This window comes from Podarcis filfolensis (genome assembly GCF_964270895.1).
Source record: "Podarcis filfolensis genome assembly, chromosome: 8".
Lineage (NCBI taxonomy): Eukaryota > Metazoa > Chordata > Lepidosauria > Squamata > Lacertidae > Podarcis > Podarcis filfolensis.
This window is the reverse complement of record NC_139611.1, coordinates 2,297,921-2,324,185: the sequence shown is the minus strand read 5'-3', so window position 1 is coordinate 2,324,185 and position 26,265 is coordinate 2,297,921. Positions and strand designations below refer to the sequence as shown.

General features: G+C 48.7%; 1 protein-coding gene across 3 annotated transcripts in view; it reads right to left on the bottom strand.

Moving 5' to 3' along the window:
- SEMA4C (semaphorin 4C) overlaps window positions 1-26,265 on the bottom strand; it is a 61,810-nt gene that overhangs the window by 22,971 nt on the left and 12,574 nt on the right. For all 3 annotated transcript variants that reach the window (XR_014551802.1, XM_083629355.1, XM_083629354.1), the window contains exon 2: window positions 16,852-17,057. Coding sequence is in view for 2 of the 3 variants with exons in the window: in XM_083629355.1 (XP_083485481.1) it covers window positions 16,852-16,969 (118 nt within the window). In the remaining variant the exon portion in view is untranslated. The remainder of the gene's footprint in view (window positions 1-16,851; window positions 17,058-26,265) is intronic.

Sequence of the window (26,265 nt, the reverse complement as noted above, 5' to 3'; positions counted from 1 at the left end):
GCTTGTTCTAATGCAGGGGCCAGGAGCCTGTTGCCCATGGAGGACCTGCAAGCCAGCAAGAGTCGAAGCAAGCCAGGGGGGGCCTTCTCTGGCTCTCTCTTTCTGACACCCCCTTGTTCTCTCGTTCTAACATCCTCCTCTCCTGATTCTTTCTCTTTTCCCATCCCCTCCATCTCTCCCTCTCACACCCCCTTTCTCTCGCTCTCTTTCTGCTATCTTCTTTCTCCCACAGACAACCTCTTCTCCCCTCCCCATCCCTGGATCACTTTTACCCAAAGACTGAAATGATCACTTGCATAGGGCTCCCCCCCCATCCACTTTGGCTTTCCGCTGTTCATTCCCCCTGCTTCCCTTTTCCTCTCCCTCAGCATGAAATCAGGCTGAGAACTGCAAGGGCCCACCTCTGCTGCAATTTGTACAACATTTTTGTAAAGTAGGACAATAGCCTCACTGGCAAGCTGAGGGCTGAGTTGGAATTGCCTAAAGCTACTTAGACTGATTCTTACATTACCTAAAAATATGTGCTTCCGAGTGGTTCCTCTCTAGATTGCTCAGATAACACTGCAGAACCATCTGCACATGTTCATGAGAAAAATGTTCTTCTTGCATCGCACAAACTGTCTGCTAAATGTTCCTGTTTTCTTCCAATGACTGATAACTACACTGAACCTCCAGGCGCAGGGGCAGTATACCACACAACAGCAAAGGCTGTGAGCAAATCACAAAGGAGAGCAGTTGCCTATACGCATGTTCTGCTTGCAAGCTTCCTGGAAGTATCAGTTGGCCATTGTTGGAAGGCAGCCTACTGGGCCAGATGGACCTTTGGCCTGACTGAGCAAGATGCTGGAACCTGGGAGGTCGTGCAGGATGGGCCCATTGCAGGGGGTTGGACTAGATGACCCTTGGGTCCCTTCCATCTCCAAGATCCTATGATTCTATGACTCTGGCACATGCTCTAGGGCGCACAGCAAGGTGTGCTGGTCAAAGGCTACTGGGCTGTACCACCGTGAAATGAATATGCCCTGACACACCCCCAGGGCTCCTCCATGCCTGTGCATTCCAGGGTAAGGCCGACAACAGAGGACAGGCTGTCTCTTGGGGAAGATTTCGTCTGCCATTGCCATCTGCAACCCCCAGATAAGATATTGGGGGTCCCCAAGACTCCCCAGAAGGCAATTTAAAGGCTGCTGGCCTACAAGCGCATTCCACAGTTTCCTCTCTGCTAGGCGGAATAGTCCTGTGAGGCAGTCTCAGGGGCTGTTGCTAAGAACAACTGCAGGCTTCCCAAAAGAGAGAGGAAGGGGCTACTTGCGACCAGAGGAGTGATTCCAAAGCCCAGTGTGAGCAACCAGTTCAGACCTCTGGAGAAAGCAAGCCATCCCTCCTCGGGCAGCCTGCTAGGTGGGCAGGAGGAGAGGAAGGGGGCAGAGGATGGGTGGCAAAATGAGAGGGAGGGAGGGGCAGAGAGAGAGAGAGAGAGAAAGGGAGAGGGAGAATGGGGTGGCACACAGAGGAGGGAAGAGAGAGTTATTGGTGCCAGAATGAGAGAAAGGGGTGGGAGAGAGAGAGAGAGAGAGAGAGAGAGAGAGAGAGAGAGAGAGAGACGGAGGAAAGGGGGTGGCTGCACCAACTGCTGGCATGCAGCCCCCAACAGATTACTCACATGGAAATGCAGCAAGGAAAAAAGCAGCCACCACCCACTGACCCACATGGCATCAACTCAGCAAAGCTGTCCTGCCAACTCGGGCATTTCAAGCACTGAGCAAGGTCTTTGCAACAGAGCTGGCAGGATGGGTCTCTTCAGCCAAGCACCCCAGCCAGGCAATTACGGAGCCCGGCCCTGTAATCAGTGGCTTTGTCATGAATCAGCAGAATGTGCTGACACGCACCACTGGAGGGAGAGGGATTAGAGCGGCGTGCCTCCATTTGGAGCCAGGCTGGGTGCCCAGCTCCGCCTTCTGGGTGCCCAGCAGCAAAAGGGGGAGTGGAAGAGGAGGAGGCAGGCAGGCGGCTGTGTGTCATCTGTGCACGAGATGGGTGGGAGGTCCGTGGCCCCTCCTTGTACACTTTCACCCCACCTACTCCCATTATAAATGGCTCTAACCTCTCCCTCTGTGTTTGGGGAGACTCCCATCCTCTAAGCCAGAGCAGGGAGGGCGCCTGGGGCTGCCACGCCTCTGCTGTCCCTGCCCTGAAAGAACCCTGTGCAGCCCAAAGTCTGGACTGGTTCATCGCCCCAAAGAGCCACTGCCGGTCAGTGAAGAGACAATACGAGCCAGAGGGAGGAACTGTCTGACTCGCCCAGGCCCTGTCTGCACCATACAGTTAAAGCACTATGATATCACTTTAAAGAGTCCTGGCCTCCCTCAAAGAATCCTGGGAACTGTAGTTTGTTAAGGGTACTGAGACTTCTATTCCTCTCACAGGTTACAATTCCGGGGGGTTCCTTGGGAAGAGGGACTGACTGTTAAACCTGTTCTGTAGCACAGTCTCTCCACCCTTGGCTGGTGGGCCACGTGGCTGCTGTCCCATTGCCAAACAGTGGAAAAGCAGTGGAAAGGAATGCGTGACTCAAGGAATATGGGGAGACTCAGGCCAGAGCCGGCTGTGAGGTTCACGTGGACTAGAAACTTGTTCCTTAATGTAAACGAAACCTGGGATTCTCCAAAATAGACCAGACTCTTTGGAGAGAGGAGAAATGCAGCAGTTCACAGCATGGCTGCAGTCACAGAGTAAGTCATTCACCGTATAAAACAAAAACCTCACAAGCTACCTCTTACGTTTGGACCTAAAATAGACTGGGTTGCCACAAGGGGATAAAGACTATTGCCAGGCGCTGGCCCAAGCCTCCCCCCGCATCCCTATGGCAAAGGATGACATAAGGGAAGGCAGCATTGCTAGCAGGAAGAAGAGGTCCCCAAGGACTCTGTCTGAGCTGCAAACAGAGCATGAGATCATTATCAGGTGTTTGCAGCAACCGCTGGCAATTGTCTCAGGAGAGCCCAGCAGGTGAGACCACGCACTCTCCAGGTGCCCACAGCTCCCTCTATTAGAGCCAATCCTAGGGCAAACCTCCAGCCCAAAGGTGCCAAAGAAAGAGAGGCAGAGATGCTGGCGCGTTGCCCGACAAGCTGGCAAATCTCAGGAAAACCGTGTTCTGCAGGTTCATCTAGAAGAGGAGGGTGCTCTCCACTTATTGCATCTAATAAAAAGCAAGATTTATTTGACAGGAGGCGAACGCTGTCTGGCAGAACTGTTCAGATTGTTCCAAACCTCCACACTACTCATGCCAGTTAAGCTCTCTGCCCCAACTTGTGAGGCCGTGACGGCAGGCAGAGCACAGGCGCCCGGGCAGCACTCAGGGCTCCCCATTGGGGCATCTGGTTGGCCACGGTGGGAAAAGGACTAGAAGGACCTTTGGTCTGATCTGGCATCCAGGCTCTTCTCATGTTCTCAACAGCACTGGGAGGTGTAGAAAAGGCCCGAGCCCCTTCCACGACTCCCAGAGCCTTCCTCTTTTAGAAACCATGAGATCTAGAAGCTTGCTTGCAACTTTGGGGAATGAAGTATTCTGGATTGAAGCCAGGTTCTTTTATTCATGACAAGGCTGTGGCCTCATAAAAAGGAAAGGAAAAGGAAGTGTGGTGGGGGCACAAACACTCTGAGGACAGAGGAGCCCTGGAGGAGCCCACACACCGTGGCACCTTCAGTCTCCTCACCTAGTGACTGTCCCGGACCCCCTGCCCCAAGCCTTCTCAATTTACAACATTTAGAGGTTTCTTTTTGTTTTTGCTTGTTTGGTGATGCTGCAGCCTCTGTCTTTTTGGAGGAGTTGATGCTTGCTTTATTTCTCTGTGTTTTACGTGTGTGTTTTTTTTTTTTGGGGGGGGTCATTATAGGTATTTTGCTTGGAAGGTATTATGAGCATCCAATAGGCTAGGGAACCCTGAAGCAGCCTATGGCATGGAGCCTCATCTCTAAGACTCTGCAGTGGGATTCTTTAAAAACATATTAAGAAACATTTAGTGCTTTCGATTGTTCATTAAAATGGAAATAAAACCAGTATTTGTATACTCATACTGTCATACTTGGGACGCAGGTGGCGCTGTGGGTTAAACCACAGAGCCTAGGGCTTGCCGATTGGAAGGTCGGTGGTTTGAATCCCCGCGACGGAGTGAGCTCCCATTGCTCGGTCCCTGCTCCTGCCAACCTAACAGTTCAAAAGCACGTCAAAGTGCAAGCAGATAAATAGGTACCACTCCGGCGGGAAGGTAAACGGAGTTTCCGTGCGCTGCTCTGGTTTGCCAGAAGCAGCTTAGTCATGCTGGCCACATGATCTGGAAGCCGCACACCAGCTCCCTCGGCCAATAAAGTGAGATGAGCGCCACAACCCCAGAGTCTGTCACGACTGGACCTAATGGTCAGGGGTCCCTTTACCTTTACCTTCATACTACAGATGGGAGGGGAAAGACTGAAGATTTAAGATGTGTTTAAGTGTATAGATATCACAAATCCGTCTGACAAAAGGAGAGGGGGGAATTATTTCCAGCCTTCAGTTGTAGAGCTCCATTAGCCACTTCAGCATGCAATTAAGACCTGCCTCGAGCCTGGTTCACACATGCACATTCACCACTTGATGACCTGCATGTGTGAATGGGACGGTGCAGACATCACATTAAGAAGTTTCAAATCCTTGTCACAGAAGCAGTTGCCACACTCAACACACAGCATGTAAGAAGCAAATCGAGTGAATAAAATAGAATTATATGCCCTTGTATCTGAAACAGGAGTCATTCTCCACCACTCAGGCAGGGGCGAAACCAAAGCAAAGTAACTCCCATCTTTCGTCTCACAAACACAGCACCAAAGCCTTGAGAGAAAACAAGGTCCAGTGGCACAGTCCTAATTCAACAGACAAGGCGATGCTTCAAAGAAGGCGGCTCCGCTTCCTCTCCCCAGGACCAGGACAGCTTGAATCCTTTGAGAGCCTGATCCTGCCACTATTTATTTGGAAGTAGAGTAACACTATATTTCACTGGGGAGCTCTTACTCACAAGCAAATGAGAGTTAGTCCTGATTTAAATAATTTATTTTTATTCTATGAACTTCTAGCTCACTCTTCATTAAATTTAATCCCTGTGGAGCAGAGTATAATATAACAAACCTAATGCATAAAATATAATAACACCCCCCTCCCCACACTAATATACGGTCATACCTTGGAAGTTGAACAGAATCCGTTCCGGAAGTCCGTTCGACTTCCAAAGCGTTCAAAAATCAAAGCACGGCTTCTAATTGGCTGCAGGAAGCTTCTGCAGCAAATTGGAAGCCGCAGAAGCCCCCCAAAGAACGTTCGAAAACCAGAACAGTCACTTCCGGGTTTCGGTCGTTTGGGAGCCAAAACGTTTGAGAAGTAAGGGTAGGACTGTAATCTTCAAACAACAAATCCAGAAGTCCAACAAGGGCAGGCCTATTTCCAATAAGAATAACCTAGGAAGAGCCCTGCAGAATCCGGTCCAAGGCCCATCTGGCCCATCATCCTGCTCTCACATGGCCAACCAGGTGCCTCTTGGTGAGAGGTGGGCAGTAAGGATGCCCAAACACTCTGCACCCCTTTGAGGCAGCCTGGGCTCCAGAGCGCAAGGAGGAGCAAGAGCTTTTTTGGAAGGAGCAGAGGAAAAACTCCAGGCCAGACTGGATCAGCTACGAGGACAAGATTCTTACTTCAGCACAGAAAGTGGGGAGGCAGCAGCAGCCCCCCCTACCTTTGCTACTCACATGCCTTCTTTCTTTTTCAAAGGAAACTACCATGGGTCATATCCAATTGTGGTTTGCACTCACAGGAAGAAGCACCCAGCTTCCACTCCTTCCCCATCCCCTTGTTTACTGTTGCAGAGGGTTCACTCAGGCTCCAGGAGCAGCTCTTCGGAGGGTTGGGTGACTGCAGCAGTGAGGGGGGTTGAGACTGCAAAAAATGGGGGTTCAGCCTTCCAGAACTGCTTTCCACTTAAGCACAGTGGCCACTATAATAATAATAATAATAATAATAATAATAATAATAATAATAATTTATTATTTGTACCCCGCCCATCTGGCTGGGTTTCCCCAGCCACTCTGGGCGGCTTCCATAGAAACCAAAAATACACTAAAATATCACAGATTAAAAACTTCCCTGAACAGGGCTGCCTTAAGATGTCTTCTGAATGTCAGGTAGTTGTTTATCGCTTTGACATCTGCTGGAAGGGCGTTCCACAGGGCGGGCGCCACTACCGAGAAGGCCCTCTGCCTGGTTCCCTGTAGCTTTGCTTCTCGCAATGAGGGAACCGCCAGAAGGCCCTCGGCGCTGGACCTCAGCGTCTGGGCAGAATGATGAGGGTGGAGACGCTCCTTCAGGTATACTGGACCGAGGCCGTTTAGGGCTTTAAAGGTCAGCACCAACACTTTGAATTGTGCTCGGAAACGTACTGGGAGCCAATGTAGGTCTTTCAAGACCGGTGTTATGTGGTCTCGGCGGCTGCTCCCAGTCACCAGTCTAGCTGCCGCATTCTGGATTAGTTGCAGTTTCCGAGCCACCTTCAAAGGTAGCCCCACGTAGAGCGCTTTTTACTATACATTTTTATGTAATGCAACAATAAAAGAAGAGATAAATATAAATATTTATGTTATTTATGTTCTCCAAGGAACTTGAGGTGTCACCCATGGCTCTTCCCCTCCTCAGTCAATCCCCACAACTGCCCTGTTAGGTAGGATAGGTTGAGGGGCAGAGAGACAGGCCGAAGGCCAACCAGTGATCTACAGGAACGAGTGGAGATTCGAACCCTGGTCTCCCAAGTCCTCGCCTGACACTCTAACCTCTACACCACCCTGGCTCTCATTGGGAATCGCAATTCACCTCTCACCTCCCCATTTTACATATTATTTCACACACAGGCTTAATCAAAATATTAAATTGTTAAGATCTAACCTGGTAGGGCAGGAATATTCAGGTGAGTGTTGCCGAATGATAGGGCAGAGTCCCCAACGAGGGGGGAAAGTGCAAGCGAGGGGAAATAAAACAGGTCTATGCAAAAACTAGCACAGATGAAGTCAAGCTGAGCTAGAAGCTCTCTCTCCAAAGCGCTAGGTCAGGGGTGGCCAAACTTTTTTCAGAGACGGCTGGATTTGATGAGTGAGGGCCAACCAAAGTTGTTGAGTCGAAAACACCAATGTGGTTATCCCCACTGGAGATAATGAGCACGAAAAAAGTCAATATGACAGGAGATTGGATTACATATGAAAATTTAATAATCAAAGAAGGTGATAAATGGAATTTGAAACCATATGAAGAGGTTAAAGAAAAAGTGTATGATTGGCTGCATTATTTTCAATTGAATGCAATGTTTAAAAAAGAGATGCGGGAGAAAGGTTACTCAGGAAAAAAATCAAAGTTTCAGCAAGAAATTTTGAATAGTGATGTAAAAGTATTGTCAAAAATGTACAAACTATTACTTGAATGGCATACAAAAGATGAGGAAGTTAAAACGGCAATGATTCAATGGGCTAAAGATTTTGGTTACAATATACAATTTGATGATTGGATAAGGTTATGGAAAGAGGGAATGAAATTCACCGCATGTACCACGATAAAAGAGAATGTGATGAAAATGTTATACAGATGGTATATAACTCCAGTGAAATTAGGTAAGATGTTTAAAGTTAGTAATAAATGTTGGAAATGTCAGGAGAAAGAAGGAACATTTTATCACATGTGGTGGGAATGCAAGAAAGTGAAAAGCTTCTGGGAAATGATTTATAACGAGATGAAAAAAATGATGAGATACACGTTTGTAAAGAAACCAGAAGCATTGTTATTAGGCATACTAGGCAATGATGTTGAAAAGAAAGATGTGAAACTATTTAGATATGCAGTTACAGCTGCCAGAATCTTGATGGCCCAAAAATGGAAACAGGAAGAAATGCCAACGAGGGAGGAATGGAGAATGAAACTGATGGAATACGCAGAGATGGATAAATTAACATGTAAAATTAGAGACCAACGCGATCAGAGGTTCACCGAGGACTGGAACAAATTTACAGAGTATATCAAAACTGTGTGTGATCAGGAAATAACGCTTGTTGGATTTCAGGAAGCTTTGTGAAGAGAATAGTAAGGAATGTTGTTTAAAAGGAAAGATAAAATAAGGACTGTTAAAGTGCAACACAAGTTAAGGAATGTGAAATGTTGTGAAAAATATGGAAATTGTCAGATAGGTTGATGGAAGTCTATAAGATGTATAAGTTAAATTGGATGTTAAATTGTAATTGGATTGGTTATTATAAATTTGAATAAAAATTAATTATAAAAAAAAAAAAAGTTGTTGAGCTTTTTTTAAGGATTATAGGGCTTTTGCTGCAGGAAATAAACTGCCACGGGGGCCGGATTAAATCGACCAGAGGGCCAAATTAGGCTCACAAAATGAACTTTGTACATGCCTGCGCTAGGTGGTTTTTTTGTTGAGGAAAGGATTATATTATTATTATTATTATTATTATTATTATTATTATTATTATTATTTAAAAAGCACCTTCCACTTCTGAAATGAAATACTGTAGACCTGGTCTACCCATCCAGAAGAAAAATGAGTTGGTTGAATCCTGAGGGGCTGGAGGGGGTCATCTTGCAGATATGCAATTAAGTCTGCAAGTGTTCCCTGATCCTGGGGCCCAAATCTGCCATAAAGCTCCCACCCCCAGGCTTCCATATTTAGTTCAGATCTGTTGCATCAACCTAGCCATTATCAAAACATCCCGTTGTTTATTAATCCAATCTGTCTCAATGGTCGGAAGAGACTTCTAATGTTGCACAATAAGCATCTTTGCAGCAGGCAACATAGTTTGGATTTTTTTTTTATGAAAGTGAGCAGCAGCAACACCATCAACATTGCTTAATGTTTTAACAAAAAGGCTGTGATTTCTACCATTTCCTGATGGACTGGAGCGCAAAACTGCAGTGAAATAAGACAAGACCACCCTGTGTGTTTATAAGTGCAGCTTCTCAGGCTTGACCTTTCCAGGTGTTAAACATCAAGATGCCACAGCTTTTCTTTAAGGCTAAGATCCCAGCAATGGTCTTGTCCATATGGCCATTAATGTTTCATATCCACAACTGGGATGGGCAGGCTTGATGACGTGCAGGATCTGCCTACTTTGTTTTTACTGAAAACCCCAAATCCCAGCACCTGGAGTCTGGTGCAAAAGACATGCACTTTGAATTAAATAATTCTGAGCCCAGGGACTTGATTTTGAGCATCAGAACTGGGTGTTCAGAGTCCTTCCAGACACAAAATCCACCCCTGGTCACTGCCCCCCAACACCCAGCTCTCACCATTTAAACAGTATAATTTGGGGGAGGGGCCACTTTGTTGCTGCTTATACCATTAGAAATCTTGCCAACCTACCGCAAGCCACCCAGAGATCTGGATCCAGATCTATCTTCTGTATGTTCTTCATACAGAATATATTGCTCTAAAAGTGTGTTCCGTTTTTTAAACCAATATATCTTGATTCCTGGATCAAATCAAGCAAGCTATTGTATGCAGCCAAAGGACTGCTCTTAAAAGGCTCTTCTGTCGTGTTTTACTAACCTTCCCAAATGGGTCTTCCTTTCCTAATTTTACTGTGATATGAGCAGTACCTGGGACAGGCTGCAGTTAAGAACTTCAGAAGAGGCTGTGCCAATCGGGTCAGCATCCTGGTCTCACTGTGGCCAAGCAGACGCCTCCCTGGGGAGCCACAGGCAGGACTTGAGTGTCACAGCCCTCCGGCATTTTGAGGTACACTGCCTCTCATAGGGCACAGGCATTGTGGCTGGTAGCTACTGGCAGCCTTTTCCTCCATTAATGGGTCTAATACTCTCTTAAAGCCGTCCAAGGAGGTGGCCAGCGCTACTTCTTCTGAGAGCAAATTCCATAATTTAACTATGTGCTATGTCAAGAAGTATTTTTCTTATGTCGGACCTGAATCTGCTAATGTTCAGCAGCATGCAGTTTGGGGGGGGGAGATAAAGGAGCTCTGTATATACTACTCAGTAACACAGATATTATTGCATAACCATTTCTCTGAAGAAGAACAATGGCTGAAGATAGGGCAGGGGCATGAATAGAGGAGGAAGGGCTTATGCCCTTGCCTAGGTCTGGCCCACAGTGACCTCTGGAGCCCATGGCATATTATAGCGACAGAAAGGAGAGAGGAAACAGAACTGCCCCATGGTGTGCCTGCGCTCAGGTCTCAATAACACACCTACCAGCTCTCAGTTAATCCTGGTCCAACTCAAAAAGGCATATGAAGCTTTATAGTCATTAGCTGGGGGAGGAAATATTTTAGAGGCACCAACAAAACCGTGCAGAATGGAAAAGCCCCCCCCCCCAAAAAAAAATCCTGCTGGGAAAGGAACATACAGATGGCCTGAGGCTAGACCCTTAGCATCCTCAGCGCTGTCAGAAAAGTTCCTGTCCAAGCACACAGTCAACTGCTCAGGCGGATGAACTGTCACAGCCCAGTCCTGCTTCTGCTATTTATTATCTCAATACCTTCCAGAACTGGCCAGCACTACAGCCCCATCACTTCAGAGGAGAGTCATCAAGCGATTTAGTCCCCTCCTCCACCACTGTTCCCCTGCCAAGTCCTTCTCCCTACGCTGTCAGTTCTGGATGACGAGTCCGCAGCAGATCAAGAGCCCACCACCGGCCCACGAGTGCATCACCTCACACAAGGCCCTATTAATTTCCTCCCAGCTTCCGTTGCTCCAGCCTATGAGGTCACTCAGTATCACCCTTTGGTCGTCTTCCAATCCTCATCTCTGCCAGCGCCTCTTAACTTGGGGTCATCAGTGAATTTTAGAACACCACACATCCCCCCCCCCCCCGTAAGGAAAAGAAGTGGGGGAAACAAAACGGTCTAAAAGCTGATCTGGGAAGCACATGCTCCTTTACTGTTTGCTGTTTGAATAGAAAATCATCTTTGGAAAAGATGGTAGGAGGAAGGCAAGTGGTGAGCTGCCCTTTTGCATTCTTCTCCCTGCACTTTCGGGTCTTCTTGCCCCAAAGGAGTTTCTTTAATAGGTTAGTATTATGGTTCTTGTTCATTATTTATTACTATTATTGATGATGATGATGCCTCAACATCTATACGGACAATGCTTTACAGAGTAAGATAAGCAAAAACAAAAGAGGCTCCTGAGCAAGATATTGCAGTCTAAATTTCGCCAAGTGGGCAGAGCAACGGAAAGAGAGCAGCCAGGGGAACAAGGGATGGGTGTGAGCCAATGCAATTGTGCACGTTGGGTTTCATTTCATCTGGAGGCAAGGACATCAAAGGAGTTAAAATAGGCACTCTGATAATGCCTCTTGCTTGCCTGAATGGAGGGATGTGTCTGTGGGTACAAACCTCCGGCTTCAGCCTGGCTGACACAAAAACCCCAGTACACAAAGCCAGAGTCTCATTCACCCCCTTTTGCCTCCGACTCTCTCTGCCGTTGGCAAGTGGTCCTTGGAAGGTTGCCCACGAAGGAATGTGGACTCAAAAAATACCTTCACCCCAAGTTAAACCCCCCCAAAGTGAACTTTGAAGAGCATAAAGTTTGGTTTGCAAAGAAGGCATGGCACCGAATATCATCTTAAATGGGGTGTATCCTGAGCTGCTTGCTTCCAGCCTTGGTGCAAACGCTGATTGACGGGGCCCACAGGGCACTTTCTGACAGCCATTCCCAGCTTCCATCTGCCAGCCAAACAGACTCTGCCGATCCATCAAGCAGGATCAGTGCAGGTCACACAATCCGAATGAATGACAGCACTGGGGGGGGGGAAAGAAACCCACAAAAAACCCACAGAGCCAGCATGACGGCCTGAAGGCCCATGAGGCTACAACCTTGCTGAAGCTACAGGAGTCAGTACTAGGAGCACAGACTGTCTGAAAACTGTATGGACTCAAGCAGAACCCTTGAATTCTACTGGAGGCGAGGCAGAATTCAATTCATTTATTTACTTAGGTCAGTGGTTTTCAGCCCGTGCACCGTGGGCCCCTGGGGTGCCTTGAATGGTGGTCGGGTGCCACAGGCAACACTGGCCTCTGTCCCTCTTTCCTTCCCTCCCTCCTCTGATGCCCTCTCATGTCTCTGCCTCCCAAAGGCTTGCACAGCTGTTTGTTGCAGCAGCCCTGGCTACAAGCTCCCCAGGCGAAAGGTGCTTCTAGGGCAGTGTGAGGAGGCACCTCTCTTTGGGGCGGGGGGGCAGTTCAGGGACCTGGGGCAGCAGCTGTGGCTGCCCAGAAGACTCCCAAGGAGGGGGGAGAAGAGAGGAGGCTGAGGGAACCCTCCACAATGGAGGGTGTTTGAAAAGGGGTGAGGGGCTGCTGGCTCTGTAACTGGGCTCCTGAGCCCCACTGGGTGCCGCAGAAAGAATGTAGTTGGTGAAGGGAGCTGTGGACCTAAAAAGGTTGAAAACCTCTGCCTTAGGTGGTTGACACACCACCCTTTGTGCAAGCCACAGGGACACAGCTCTGCAGCAGAGCATCTGCTTTGCACGAAGGTCCCAGGTTCACTCCCCAAGGTCTTCAGGTAGGGCTGGGAGAGTCTCCCGTCTGAGACTCTGGAGGGCTGTTGCCAGTCAGTGTAGGCAATACTGAGCTAGGGGGACCAATAGTCTGACACAGGCAGCTTCCTGTGTTTCCTACACAAGTTGTCCCTCTGCACCCCTGGCAAGGGAAACAGCCACACATGGGGCCCCAGCCACATGGATGGGTCCTTCAGATGCCATCCACAGCCATGTGGGATCATGCCACACAAAAGAGGGTCCCACAGCACTGCAGTTGTGCACAAAGAAGCCTAAGCCATGAGTGTTTCCGTCTGACCCTCTCTGGAGTGGCACCAGTCGCAAAATCAGCTGACTTCTCCAAGTCTGGGTTCTTCTTAAAAATGAGCATACAACTGGATTTCCAATTCAAGCCGCTTCTCCTTCTTTGGAGTCTCCTTCTTTGGAGGTCTTTAAGCAGAGGCTTGACAACCATATGTCAGGAGTGCTCTGATGGTGTTTCCTGCTTGGCAGGGGGTTGGACTCGATGGCCCTTGTGGTCTCTTCCAACTCTATGATTCTATGATTCTATGATTCTGCCTCTAGCTGGCCTAACTCCTCCCTATTTTGCATTTAATTTACAGTGTTTGCTTGCCCCAACTCCCCAGCTTAATTAACAGCTCGCTTGCGAGCCTCAGTCAAACCCACATGCAAAGTTCCACCAGATCACAGCACTCCTTGTGGTTTTTAAGGTTTCCTCGTTGTCAACAGTTGGATCAAGGGACGGGCTTCTTGGAGAAGTCTCCATTCTGAGCCAGGGACAAGGAAGTGGCTTTGAACTCCCAGCGCAGCCTGACCTGGCCCTGTGCTTGCTGCAACCTGGTTATCTCCAGGTGCTGTGGACTAAAAACCCCAACAGCCCCTGTGTCATATATGGCTGTGCTAGCTGGGGCTGATGGGACTTGTAGTTTAATAGATCTAGTTCAATGCTGGTCATTGACCCTAATAATAAAGATTTGATTTGATTTACAAGCAACTGGAGAGTTGCTAAGGCTGCCTTGGAAGATTTGGTGCTAACAGAAGTCACCAACAGCAAGGAACTTTGCAGAATAGTTGTGAGCCCCACTAGAGAACCAGCAGCCAAAGAGCCTCTCTGGGATGCCCTAAAGCGACTTAACTCTCTGCCTTGCTTGTGTGGGACTGGAGGGAAGCTGTGGGCTGCTCACATGGAAGCAGCTCCAAGGGTTTGGGCACATGCAGAATCCTTGGAAGCAACCCCCCACTTGAGAGGCAATTGTACTGCATCCCCCAGGGCAAGGTTGCAGATCACGCAGGAGCCTCAAGCCTTCAGCAGTGGGACCTGCCAACATATAAGCACAGCCTTCTGAAACAGACTACAACGCACGCCTTGCAAAATGCAGCAGTTGCTTCCGTGTTCCTCTTGCTCTGGGTCAGAGTCCCCCGTCCCCCCACACTGTGCATGTACAACACCCAACAAGCACAGCACCCCCCCAATCCCTTTGGCGTATGGGCAGGCGCTGTGACGATTAGAGCACAATAACAGCAAGCACTGACTTGGCAGGCATTTGCCTTCTCCTGGTTCTGGCAAATGGCCCAAAGGACAGAATTCTGGTCAGGCCTGTACAATTCTGGCTGGGTGGAAACTCTAGGCATCTCCTCCTCCCCACATGTGCTGCAAGGGAGGGGCAGGAGCAGCTCTATCTAATGAAAAGGCTGGGTAACCACACCAACCAGCCAGGTGACTCTGCCAGGTCACCCTGATCCACAGTCCTTGCTTTCATCCACCCCATACGGTTCCCATTCAAGGCCCAAACTGCATTCAAGAAAGACAAAAAAAAACCAAAAACAAAACAAAAAACCTTGACTCTTTTGCACTGTAGCTTTAGCATCTGCTCCAGTCACTTTTTCAAACGTATTCCCACTTCAGCCATCAGGACTAGAAGCTTAGAGGTGAAAGATTCCTGTTGGCAGGGCGGTGCATAAAGTTCCAGTTTTCAAAACAGTAAAAACTAGATTGTTGCTTTTGTAAAGCCACTGACTCTTCCTCCTGAGTCTATTACAATGCTTTATCTCATTTGTTTTTCGCTTTAACTGCTTTGGTAGTAACTTTAATTGTTTTAGTAGTTTGTACTAATAGTTTTTAATTGTCGTAGAGATTTTTTTATATATTCAATGGTATAAAATGGTCCTTAACAAGTAAACTAAGGCAGAGCCAGGACTCAAATTCAGTCCAAGGTCTGATTCCACCATCTGGGCTGCAGCTTCACGAAGCAACCCCTTACCCAGCCACAGTCTGAAGTTAGAAGGAAATACCACGAGGGTCAAAAGGCTTAGAGGCAAAAGTCCCTTAACCAACAACCCTTGAGAACTTCTGCCGAGTCCCTGCCTGCCTTGGAGCCCAGATCACCCAAGGCCCAAGGCGCTGCCCTGCTTTCTTTGGCTTCACCCTAAAAAGAAGTGGGAGGAGGAGGGGGCTGGGGGGGCAGCCTCAGGGCAGCTGCCAGGGACAGAGATGTCTTGGTGCCCCATTCAGGGAATGCCCTCTCCAGAGCAGCTCACCTGGGGATCAAATGTGGTATTTTTAGGCACAGAGTGAAGACCTTTTCTCCCTCCAAGGCCCCTTTCCACAGCACCACCCACATTTGCCTGGAGCTTTTCTACAACTCTTTACATCTTAATCTGTGGGCTGCTCACATATTTACACTGGCTTTTCAAAGTCGTCTTCTCTGTTCCTAATTCTTAGTTACAGGGGTAGCACAGAAATGATGGTTTGTTTCCAAAAGAAGTGGGGAGATAAGCATCCTACCACAAGGATTTCCACTTGCACAACAGAAACACACACACACCCCGCTCCCCTGTGTGCCCCCTAAACCCGTTCTGGGGTTCCCCCAACCCTCCAGATCAGACCTGGGGAGGGTGCAGGGGTGGGTGGGGAAATCTCTGCCCTGGTGGGATGTGTTAGCTGGATGGCGTCCTAAATATATAAAAATCAGCTCCCCGTGAAGAGCTGCCTGGCTGCGCTTCACACCCGCTTTCTGTCTCTGGGTTCCTTTGCTCTGCCTGTTTGCCTTTGAAGTCCTGGCTAGCCCTCAGCCCATCCAAGGCAGTTTGCTGAAGGAAAAGCTCAGAGGAGAAAAGAACAGAAGAATCCAAGCAGACCAGATACCTGGGTGATGCCAGAGGCACCGGTCTCCATCTCCTCTGAAACTAGGCTCAGGGCAAGGAAGAGGCAAGGCTCAAAGAGTGGGTGGGGGAAGGGAGGGAACCTCCAAGTTATTAGCTCACATGTCATTAACACTGCCAGCCCACCCTTTTAATGGAGAAAGAGGTGCATTTCCAGTTCACACAGGGTTTCAGACATGAAAAAGTCTTATCTGGAGTCTTCCAAAGAGTGGGTAAGACTTTAGGCCAGAGTAATAGATCTGTAAAGTTAAAATGTGCTATAGAGAAAACTACTGGACACTTTTGCATTGTAGCTTTAGCATCTGTTACAGTCACCTGTTCAGTCTGGTCACCATTACAACCTTGTTTTAAAATATTACTGTTTATAATAATTATAATAATAATAATTTATTATTTATACCCTGTCCACCTGACTGAGTTTCCCAACCCACTCTGGGCGGCTCAAACAGAATATTAATAATAATAAAGCAATAAAACATCAAACATTTAAAACTTCCCTAAACCTTCAGATGTCCTCTAAAAGTCAGATACAGTGGTACCTCGGGTCACAGACGCTTCAGGTTACAGACGCTTCAGGTTACAGATGCTTCCACATTACAGACTCCACTAACCCAGAAATAGTACCTCGGGTTAAGAACTTTGCTTCAGGAAGAGAACAGAAATCGTGCGGCGGCAGCAATGGGAGGCCGGCCCCATTAGCTAAAGTGGTACCTCAGGTTAAGAACAGTTTCAGGTTAAGAACGGAACTCCAGAACAAATTAAGTTCTTAACCCGAGATACCACTGTAGTTGTTTATTTCCTTGACATCTGATGGGAGGGCATTTCACAGGGCGGGCGCCACTACCAAGAAGGCCCTCTGCTTTTCAGGGGCAGCCGCTGCTTTTTTAAATAAACACTATGCATTTTTTATTTCTATAAAGCCACCAATATGCATTTAAAATAGAACAGAAAGGGAGAGGAAAGCCTGTAACCTCACTGCCCACTTAAGGGAGATGTTATCTAGGTCTCTGTTGTGGATATGCAAGCACACAGTGGACATCTATCAAGCTTCCATTTTCACCCTGGCATACGGGTTGGGCCAAGAAAGGCGTACTTGACTCACCTTTGTAGGGGACTGTTTTCCGGGGCACCAGGTTCCACCAGTTGCTAACCGAGGAGGCACCCACACTCAGAACTACAGAGGCCAGGAAACACATGCCCAGGGCTGGGCTGGCGGCCATGGTGACCAGGACGCAAGGCTCCCACTTCTCCCGCTGCCGTCCGAGGAGGCTCCTGCTGCGATGCCTTCCTCTCGCTCCGTCAGGGGCCCTGACAACAATGGAAGGAAGGAGGTTAGCCTGGCTAAGGTTACAGCGGCCTCAATTATGAATGAACAGTGTCAGAATCGGATGGTGGGAAAGGAAGGGGGAGGGAAAGAGGATGCAGAGGGGAACAAAGGGGGCATTGAGAGAGTTTCCACTCAGGTACTGTGATGATCGGTTCCTGCTTGAAGGGAAGGAGCACGTGGCAGCCAGGATGAGTCAGGCTGTGAGTAACCGGGGCTCGAAATGGGAGGAAACCCCCCCCCAGCACATATACATCACCACCCCCTTCATACACTTGTCCAGTTCTGAAATTCCACTTCCTGTGTGTCTATATCAATAAAAAGGGTTTCCTGGACATCACAGGACACTGACCTGAAAGTGAGTCATTGCGAAATATACCCCAGAGCATTAAAAAAGGTAACCACTAATGTGCCCATTAAGGCTGTGATGCTGATAATGGTTTCTGATCTGAGGTGTACCAAGACTCTCAGCCTTGGGAGCAGAGTTCAAGCTAGGGAATTCGGACAGAGGAACAGCAGGTTATGAATGCATTTCCTAGGCTGGAGGCAGACGAGAAGACCTTCTTTTTAAAGGCAGCGGGGGAGCGGGGAATGACCTGTGAAGGCTCCTTCAAGCCACCACTTCCAGCTGGTGAATGTCAATGTGCAAGCAATGTGTGCTCTTCTGTGTTTTTTGGTGCAGTTTGGGCAGCTGCTTCTTTTGCAGAGTTGGAGAAGTTTTGCTTCTTAGGGTGATTGGCTTTGGACCACAACTCCTATTATTCCCATGTGGAGGCTATCAGGCTGGTTGTCAAACACCTGCTTTTTACACACACACACACACACACACACACACACACACACACACACACGCCACCTCCTCTTCTCAAATTGTCTTTAGAAGCAGGCCAGCCCCCACCACAAAACTATTTAGCAGAGTCAAGAGTGAGGTGAATATACACACACCACAAGCCATGATCTTTTTCCAAGTGCCCAGAGTGTTTCTGGAGAATTTGGGGAAACTGAACTACTGTAGTGGCAGAGTGTGAATTAGCTCCTCTTCAGTTCATTTACCCATAATTAATTCCCCAAGATGTCTTACTCCGAATCAATTCCATTCCCCCCGTGCATTACCCCAAGTTATATTAAACCATTTCATACACCCCACAATTCATATCCCACTCAATAACCCACTCATGTCACCCTATCCCTAAATTCTCCAGAAGCAGCCTGGGCACTCGGGGAAATAAATGCTGTGGCCCGTGTGGTGGTTAGAGTGCTGGACCAGGGCCTGGGGAGCGGGTTCAAATCCCACCCAGCCACACCACTTGCTGGGTGCGACCCTGAGCCAACCATCTCTCAGCACAACCTCCCTCCCAGGGTTGTGAAGATATAATAAAGAGAAGGAGTATGAAAGGTGAGATATAAATGTATACTAATAATTCAGCAGTTTTGATTGTTGTCCTAAGACATAAAAATATTTGTAATGTTTCTCAAGAAAGAAAACCTAACTGCTATAATAATTTGCTGGTTTAATTTCACCAGCCAACCAACCACAGCGCTTGTTAAGCGTTCCCTCGGGTCAAATGGCTGGTGGGCTTGTTGTGCTCCCTGCAGGCCCAGCTTGGCCAGATTATTTGTTGTGCTAACAGCCTCCTTGCTACATTTTGCTCTTGGGTTTGATAACCACAGCTGGAATGGGATTGGCACCTCAGAGAAAAGCCATCCAACGGTGCAGAACAGCACTGGCTTAATTTGATAGAACAAGTTCCTCATCGCTTTCTTTCCAACTTGTTCGCCATGGAATATTAACCTTGGGAACAAAAAGAGTAGCAAGGCATTTTTCCCATATTTAAACTGGTCTTCTCTACAGTAGGATTAGGCAGAACAAGGTAGATACATAGAATCATAGAGTTGGCCGAATCAACCAAATCCTTTTTGATCTGCCATGTGCTCAAACCCAGGGAAATCTTTTTCTGGCTTCAAACACAGAAACTAGATTCTGGGGGGAAACACCCAAAAAAACCCTGACACAATTTTTGAAGGAGCAACCTGTCTCTTGCTGTGCAAGCCCAGAATACCTGGCTCAATTTGCACAGATAGCACCTCTTCAAGAAAATGTCACTTTCAAACTCCTGTTCTGCAGAAACAGGCATTCACTTCTCCCAAGGAGAGCACGGCACAACTTCCTGCCACACACCTGTGGGTGAATCACATCCAAGCGCAACAGAGCAACAGCTGCTGCTTAATTTGTATTGATCAAGGATTCCTTTCAGAATCTGGCTAGACAGATCAACAGCCTGACTCAGTTAAAGGCAGCTTCCTATGTCCTAAGTTGTTCTGAGTCTTTCCCATTTCTCCACCTGAAGCCCATGAGCATGTGCAGAATGCACTTAAACCCCATCACTTCTGAATCTAACTGACATTCAGGGGCAGGGCTAGCCCACACGCTTGAGCCAATGCATTTGTCTACATCTGGAATACAGCCTCTGAATAGCCAATAGCTAGACCAATCCAACAGCAGCAGCCTGAGATCCTCTAAATCTTACCTGGCTTGAGATTTGTAGACAAGATCTTCAAGGGCATCAAGAATGCGCTCTCCCCCACCCCTTGCAGAATTATGTTTCCCAGGTTGGTTAACCATGACAGTCTGAAAACGGTTAAAGCACACAAGTGCAGACAGGGACTCAGATGCCCCTCTCTGCGCAGCCCTCCAAATCAGAAGCTGAGCATCCAGCAAAGCACAGTGGAAGACTTGGGAGAGGAGGGGAGGATGGAGAATTACAAACAAGCGTGAACACTCACATTCCCAACAGGAAGGAGAGAATGGAGAGACCAGGCTGAGAACCAGCCAACCAAGTAATTGTATACTATTTCATTTCAGGACTTTATAAATCCAGAAAATTGTTCTGAACAAGACAGCTAATTTCAGCTCTCCCCAGTCCAATCCCAAAACTCTAGGCCAGCCTTTGCCAACTTGGTGCCCTCCAGAGGTTGTTGGGAGGGACAGGTGGGAATTGCAGTCTAACAAACTCTGGAGGGCATCAGGTTGGCAACACCCCAAACTTGATTAGGGGGAGTGCCATAGTTCTGTGGTAGGTAATCAATACTTCAAGGACTGCCTCTCCCCATATGAACCGACCTGGACCCTGCGATCATCATCTGAGACCCTTCTTGGTGCCCCTCCTCCATGAGAGGTCCAGAGGGTGGCAGCACAAGAACGGGCCTTTTCTGCGGTGGCTCCCTGCTTGTGGAATGCTCTCCCCAGGCAGGCTTGTCTGGCTCCTTCATTATATATCTGTAAGTGCCAGGCAAAAACATTCCTCTTCTCCCAGATCTGAAACCTTGGAAAGTCACTGCCAGCAAGTGTAGATGATACTGAGCTAGGTAAGACTGATGGAATAAGACAGCTTCCTAAATTTTGCCTCCAACTTGAGATGCTGGGTTTAATCCTCCTTGCCAGCCACCAGAGCTTAGTTCTGAGCCAAGGCAGACCACAACTTAAGACTTCCACTGCCACAAAGGTCCCGATGTGCAATTGCTGCACCAGCTGTGGTTTTACCCAATGGTGAGGGAAAGGCACTCTGCACAGGTTCATAGTCTTGGGGGGCTTCAAATCCCCACCCAGCCACAAACTTGAGTGGCAGCATGCAAGTGACTCAGTTTCAATTCCCCATGTGTAATCTGAGAAAAGGCTTCTGGGGCTAATAAGTGCCCCTCCACGCACATATTAAATCCTGCCGGCAGCAGGCAATCCACACAAAAAGGCAGCAGCAAGACTAAATGGATACCAACATTGCCTGCAGGATAGGTCTATCAGTAGCAAAGAGGACAACACAAAACCTCCATGTACAGAGGAAGTATACCTCCAAATATCAGGTGTTGTGGAGAAAGAGCAGAGAAACCACATTGTTAAAAGTAGGAAATTGGTTCCTACAAAAGAGGACGTGGACAAATTCATGAAGAAGGCGGCTATCCACAACCACTAGCGATTGTCGCCAGCGTTCAAAACCTGTCAGGTGCCGGGCGCATTTTGCACCTGACTATTGGCCACTTGCGACCAAGTGAAGATGCCCAGGTGCCAGGGTGGCAGGTGACGTCTCCACTACCTGGAGGTGCCTGCCTGGGGATCTTGTCTGTTTTCACACACTAGCAACACATCCTTTAGAATTCTATTTGTGATATTTTATCTGCACAATCAGAAAGAAATTCAGGAACAAAAAAGTTGTATTGAAAAATACGACTTTTGAGCAGTCTGGCCCCAAAGTGGAAACTAGACATTCAATTTTGGCAACTGTAACCCTGGTTTAAGGAGCCATTTGGCGCCTGGCTTATGTATCTGTGCTCTTCGGCTCAGGTCCTGCTTGCAGGTCTCCCAGAGGCACCTGGTGGTCAGCCATTGTGAGAAGAGGGGGCTGGACTGGACGGGCCACTGGCCCGAACCAGGAGCCAGGCCCCTTCCCACAAAACATCTTCGCCTTCACAAACCTTGCCTGTGAGCTTCCTAGAGCTGGCGAGCTGCTTACAGAATATTGGATTAGATGGCTGTCGTCTGACACAGTGATTTATATATTTGCGTGCTGCTCCCACTACGCACATGTGCTCACACACATGCGCACATGTGCTGGAGGAGAAAATGAGTCCTTGCTCTCCTCGTCCCCAGTAATGTGATTTGCTGGCTGCCCCCTCTCCTCCCAAGGGCAGAGTTTCATGCCACACTTCCCAAACTGGCTTCCTTCCAAGGCGGCAGGAGTCTGGGGGCTACCTGTCTGTTGGCTCTGCTTGTTCGCAAGCCAGTTTGCCTTCTCTTCAAATTATTCCAGACAGGGAAGCAGCAAAGTCAACTCCCCACACGACCCTCCGGTCAGCAGGACTCACACAGCAAGACTCTGCAGTGTGTGCCGGTTAAAACATGGTAGAAAACTGCCCCCGAGAGCCCACCCACAATCCGAGGCCCGTCCCTCCCCTCCCCCCATCAGGCACACAAAGCCAATTAGGACGTCGTGGTTTTTTAATATCATCAAAGCGCCCTGCCAAGGCTCCCAACAGCCACAGCCGTTCGGCCTGCATCATTATGCCCACTTAACAGATCAGAAGCCGGGGATGAGTAACAGCCCATGGGGTGGCTAGAACCAGTTTTCACGGCACTCCACCTCCTAGGGCTAATTTAAAATTAAAGTAACTATATATACCTACAGAGCAAAGCAAGGTATTTGAACCTAGAAAACCTGGGATCCACTTTGCGCTTGGTCATGTGCAGACACAAGCCACTCAGGCACCAGGGTAATTTGGGGGTATTTGTGGCTCACCTGACAGCACTGTTGTCGGAAGGATAAATGTAAAGAACAGGGCCCATTAAAATGTTCTGTCAGTCATTCCCTAGGCAAGGTTGGCAAAGTCACTCCTGCCCCCCAGCCTCAGGGGCGCAGTCTGTAAAACGGGAAGACTGCAGACCTAAAAACACTACTTAGCATCTCCACACCTATGCCACCCGTGTTCAGAATTGCTTCACAAACATTTACCTCGCTAATCCTCACAACAACCCTTTAAGGTAGGTCCACAGACAGCAAAAAGCAAAGACTGGGAGCCAGTTGTCTGAGGCCCCTTTTAAGCAGAGCTTGGCTGGCCGTCTGACAGGCACCGCAGGGGGTCCCTTCCAACTCTACAATCTATAATTCTTGGTAAGTTCATGGCAGACCCACCCAGAGGGCACTATTGACTGAAAAGTATATCAACTGCCAAAAATAAAGTAGCAAAATAAGTCCGTTTTGAATGATCTGCTTCCTTCAGCCATCCTGCTACATTTCTGTATATGGTTGGTATCTAACTAATTTCTACAATGAAATTAATGAGTAAGTTGTGTCAATTAACATCAATTTCTATGCCTACAAAGCCACCAACTAACAAAAGTGAAAATGCTGCCGTTTAGCTGGTCTTTGGGGGGCAGAGCCAAGTGTGGGTCTCAGCTGGGGGCAGGCTGGGTCAGGGCCCAATAGCTTTCAGAAGGCTGTGGGGGCAAAGGCCAGTGCAAAATCTGCCTTTTCACCTCAAGCGTACAGCTGAACAAGAAAAGAAAAATACCACCGATTTTTTGACCACCAGGGCCACGGGTGGGCATGCTGCACGAACCACTATGTAGATGAATAGAGGATCTAAACTAGGTTTCCACCCAGTTTTATTATCCACTAACTGTGTGGAGGGGGGTGGAATGGGGGAAGCAAAATAGCCTGCACTGGCTCTATTTTAAAAGAAAGAAACAGCAATGTTCTCCGAGATCCAGGCCAAGAGCCACGGCCCTCCACACCAGAAAACTCTGCCAGGACTTAGAAATGCAGCCCAGCCAACTCACCACAAATCCTTCCATCCAACTCTCCCCAAAGAAGCCTCCCCCCTTGGTCAAATACCCTTTCTTGTGGCTTTCCTGTGCTTTTAACCACTTCCTGTCTTCCGAATGAGGCCAGCGCTGAGTCAGCTGCGTGTAGGAACCAGGGGGGAGAGAACGAAACAATTAACAGTTCCAAAAAAGCAGCCGTGTTTTCCTTTTCCAGCTGAGTCGGAACTGCAGCCACACCTTCCTCTGCCCCTGGGAGCTAAGTCCACCTCACTACCAGGAATGCAGATGGATCACGTCTTCTGCAGTCTCTGGCAAAGGCAGCCTTGCCTGGCCAAACTCACGCCTCCCCCCCCCCCCATCAATTCTGGGAAGGATGCAAGGCGCTGTGAAAGGCGGCATGGGAGGGAAGGGGAGAAGCGAAGACTCCCGATCCTCAATCCAACCAAAAGCTGGCTACTAGTTCACAGAAGAGAGAAAGGCACTCTGTACATGTTCAGAGGCTACCACTTCATGCCAGCAGAGTCTCAAAGCCAGGATTCCTGTGTTCCTTTTTTATCTTCAGGGAAAAGCTGCAGTGCAGGTTGACAAAAGTGAAGTGTCAACTAGGAAGGAACCTTATCGGGAACAGAAACAACATAGAACACAGAACGCTGTCTTACATGTTCCATCTAGCTCAGCACGGTCTACACTGACTGGCAGCGGCTCTACAGGATTTCAGGCAGGAGTCTCTGCCAACCCTACCTGGAGATGCCAGGACTGAACCTGGGACCTTCTGCTTGGAAGGCAGGTGTTGTGCCACTGAGCTATGGCCCTTTCCCAGCATAGACACAGCTGCCCTGAAGGTCTGGCCCAACCACTGGCCAGAGGGAAGCAGGTGCCTCTGGCTGCAGCTGTGGGAGGCAGGAAGCAGCAGCAAAGGCTTTGGTGCTCCATGCACAACACATACACCCATCGCTACTGGTCACGGTGGCTGTGCCCCACCTCCACTGTCGGAGGCAGGGCGTCTCTGAAGGCCGCTCCTGGCATCCCATGTGGGCAGAGTGCTGTTGTGCTCAGGTCCTGCTTTTCAGGCTTCCCACAGGCATACGGCTGGCCGGTGTGAGCACAGAGGGCTGAACTAGGTGGGCCAGAGGCCTGATCCAGCAAGAAATCTGTCCCCCAAGTATGCCTGCTGCTCTTGCGTGTCGCAGAGGAGCCTGTTCTGTTGTCTGTGTTGAAGCAAGAGATTGCCAGGACAGAGCACCCTCTTATGGCTTACAAACACTCGCTCAAAACATCCAGTTGAGCATGCAACGGCAGGGGCAGCCATCGCCAATGGCTTTCCGGTTCACATGCCACTGGGCCAACCTGGCACCTTCAGCCCAAGATGGCTAGGAATAGCCAGAAGCCGGGGAGTGAGTGACCTATGGAAAACTTGACTTATCCCGGGGTGGGGGTGGGGGTGGAGGCCGGAAGAGACATCCCACTTGCTGGCAGCTGAAACAACCATTCAGATGCCAGGCTACACCAATGGTCTCCACTAGGCCATTGCCAAGTTCTATTTCAGAAATTCCCAAGAAGACAGGAGGAGGCTGCAGAGGCGGGTAATGGATCAGTAAACAACACACCCATCATGCGTCACAATCCCCAAATAAGCATTGATGTGGGACGAGGGAAGGTACCCCCCCCAACACACACACACACAGAGCAGAAAAGCATGGGGAAAGATGCAGTAAGTCAAGACAGGAAGAAATGTGGACTTCTTTATCCTGGACGACATCAAGGACCACCAAATGACACAGAAGCAGAGTTCTAATGTTGACTGTTGTGGGACTGAGGGGGACATCAAGATGCTCATGGTTGCTGGCTGGTCTTTCTGGGGCATCCTCCACAGGTGAATCTTCATTAACTCAACCCAATCACATTTCCCTGGTACTTTAGCAACCCTAGCTTGAAAACAAAAGGCATTGTAGCACCTTAAAGACTACCAAACGTATTATTATGGGGCATACCTTCTTGGAGCAGAATCCACTTCCTCTCCAAAAGCAGCATTCTGGCACAGTTCCTGTTCCTTTCAAATGGGTTTGCATAGGAGAAGTTCCTGATTAGAGTGTGCCTGCGCCTTAACTGTGGAGTGGACAGAATAGAAAATCCACTTTGATTTTCCTGCTCAGACCCCCGAATACTTGGGGTGGAGAGCAGGTTCACTCCAAGGCGCCACAAAGCAGAGGTTGCCAATGTGACGCATGGGAGGACGGCAGCTGCCACCAGTTCCTGTCAGCACAGCCAATGGGCAGGAATGATGGAGTTGCAGACCACAAGATTTGAGGACATGGCATTGGCTATGCCTGGCTCCACCCCAGATTGGGGAAAGCAAGTCAAAACGGGTCCATTATCTTCCTTTGGGGTTGGAGGGCAATTCCTTTTTTGAACTAGCTGCTGTATTCTCCACTGAACATAAAAAAGAATCAGGTGTTGTAGATCACTGAGACGGATTGTCACAACCAGAGAGACCCGCTGTGCATGCAGGGACCTAGACATGGTGAATTCTGTGTAGTGACGCTCACATGAGAACCGGGATGAAAGCCAAGGCCTTTCAGGTCCAGCACCCCATTTCCCAGAGTGGGCAACTAGGTGCCCCTTAGAAACCCACCATCAGGCTGTGAGTGCAGCAGTTGTCTCCTCCGGCTGGCATTCCTAGGGATGCTGTCTCTCCTGGAGGTAAGATACAGCCATCAAGACAGTGGGCACTGATAGCTTCATGCTGTGTGAATTTGCCTAAGTAGGTGGTGATCACTATATCTTACAGCAGCAAATTCCCAGTTTACATGCATGAAGCAGTGCTTCCTTTCCTCTGTCCTGGAATCTCCCAGCATTTCAGCTTCATTGCAGGATTCTTG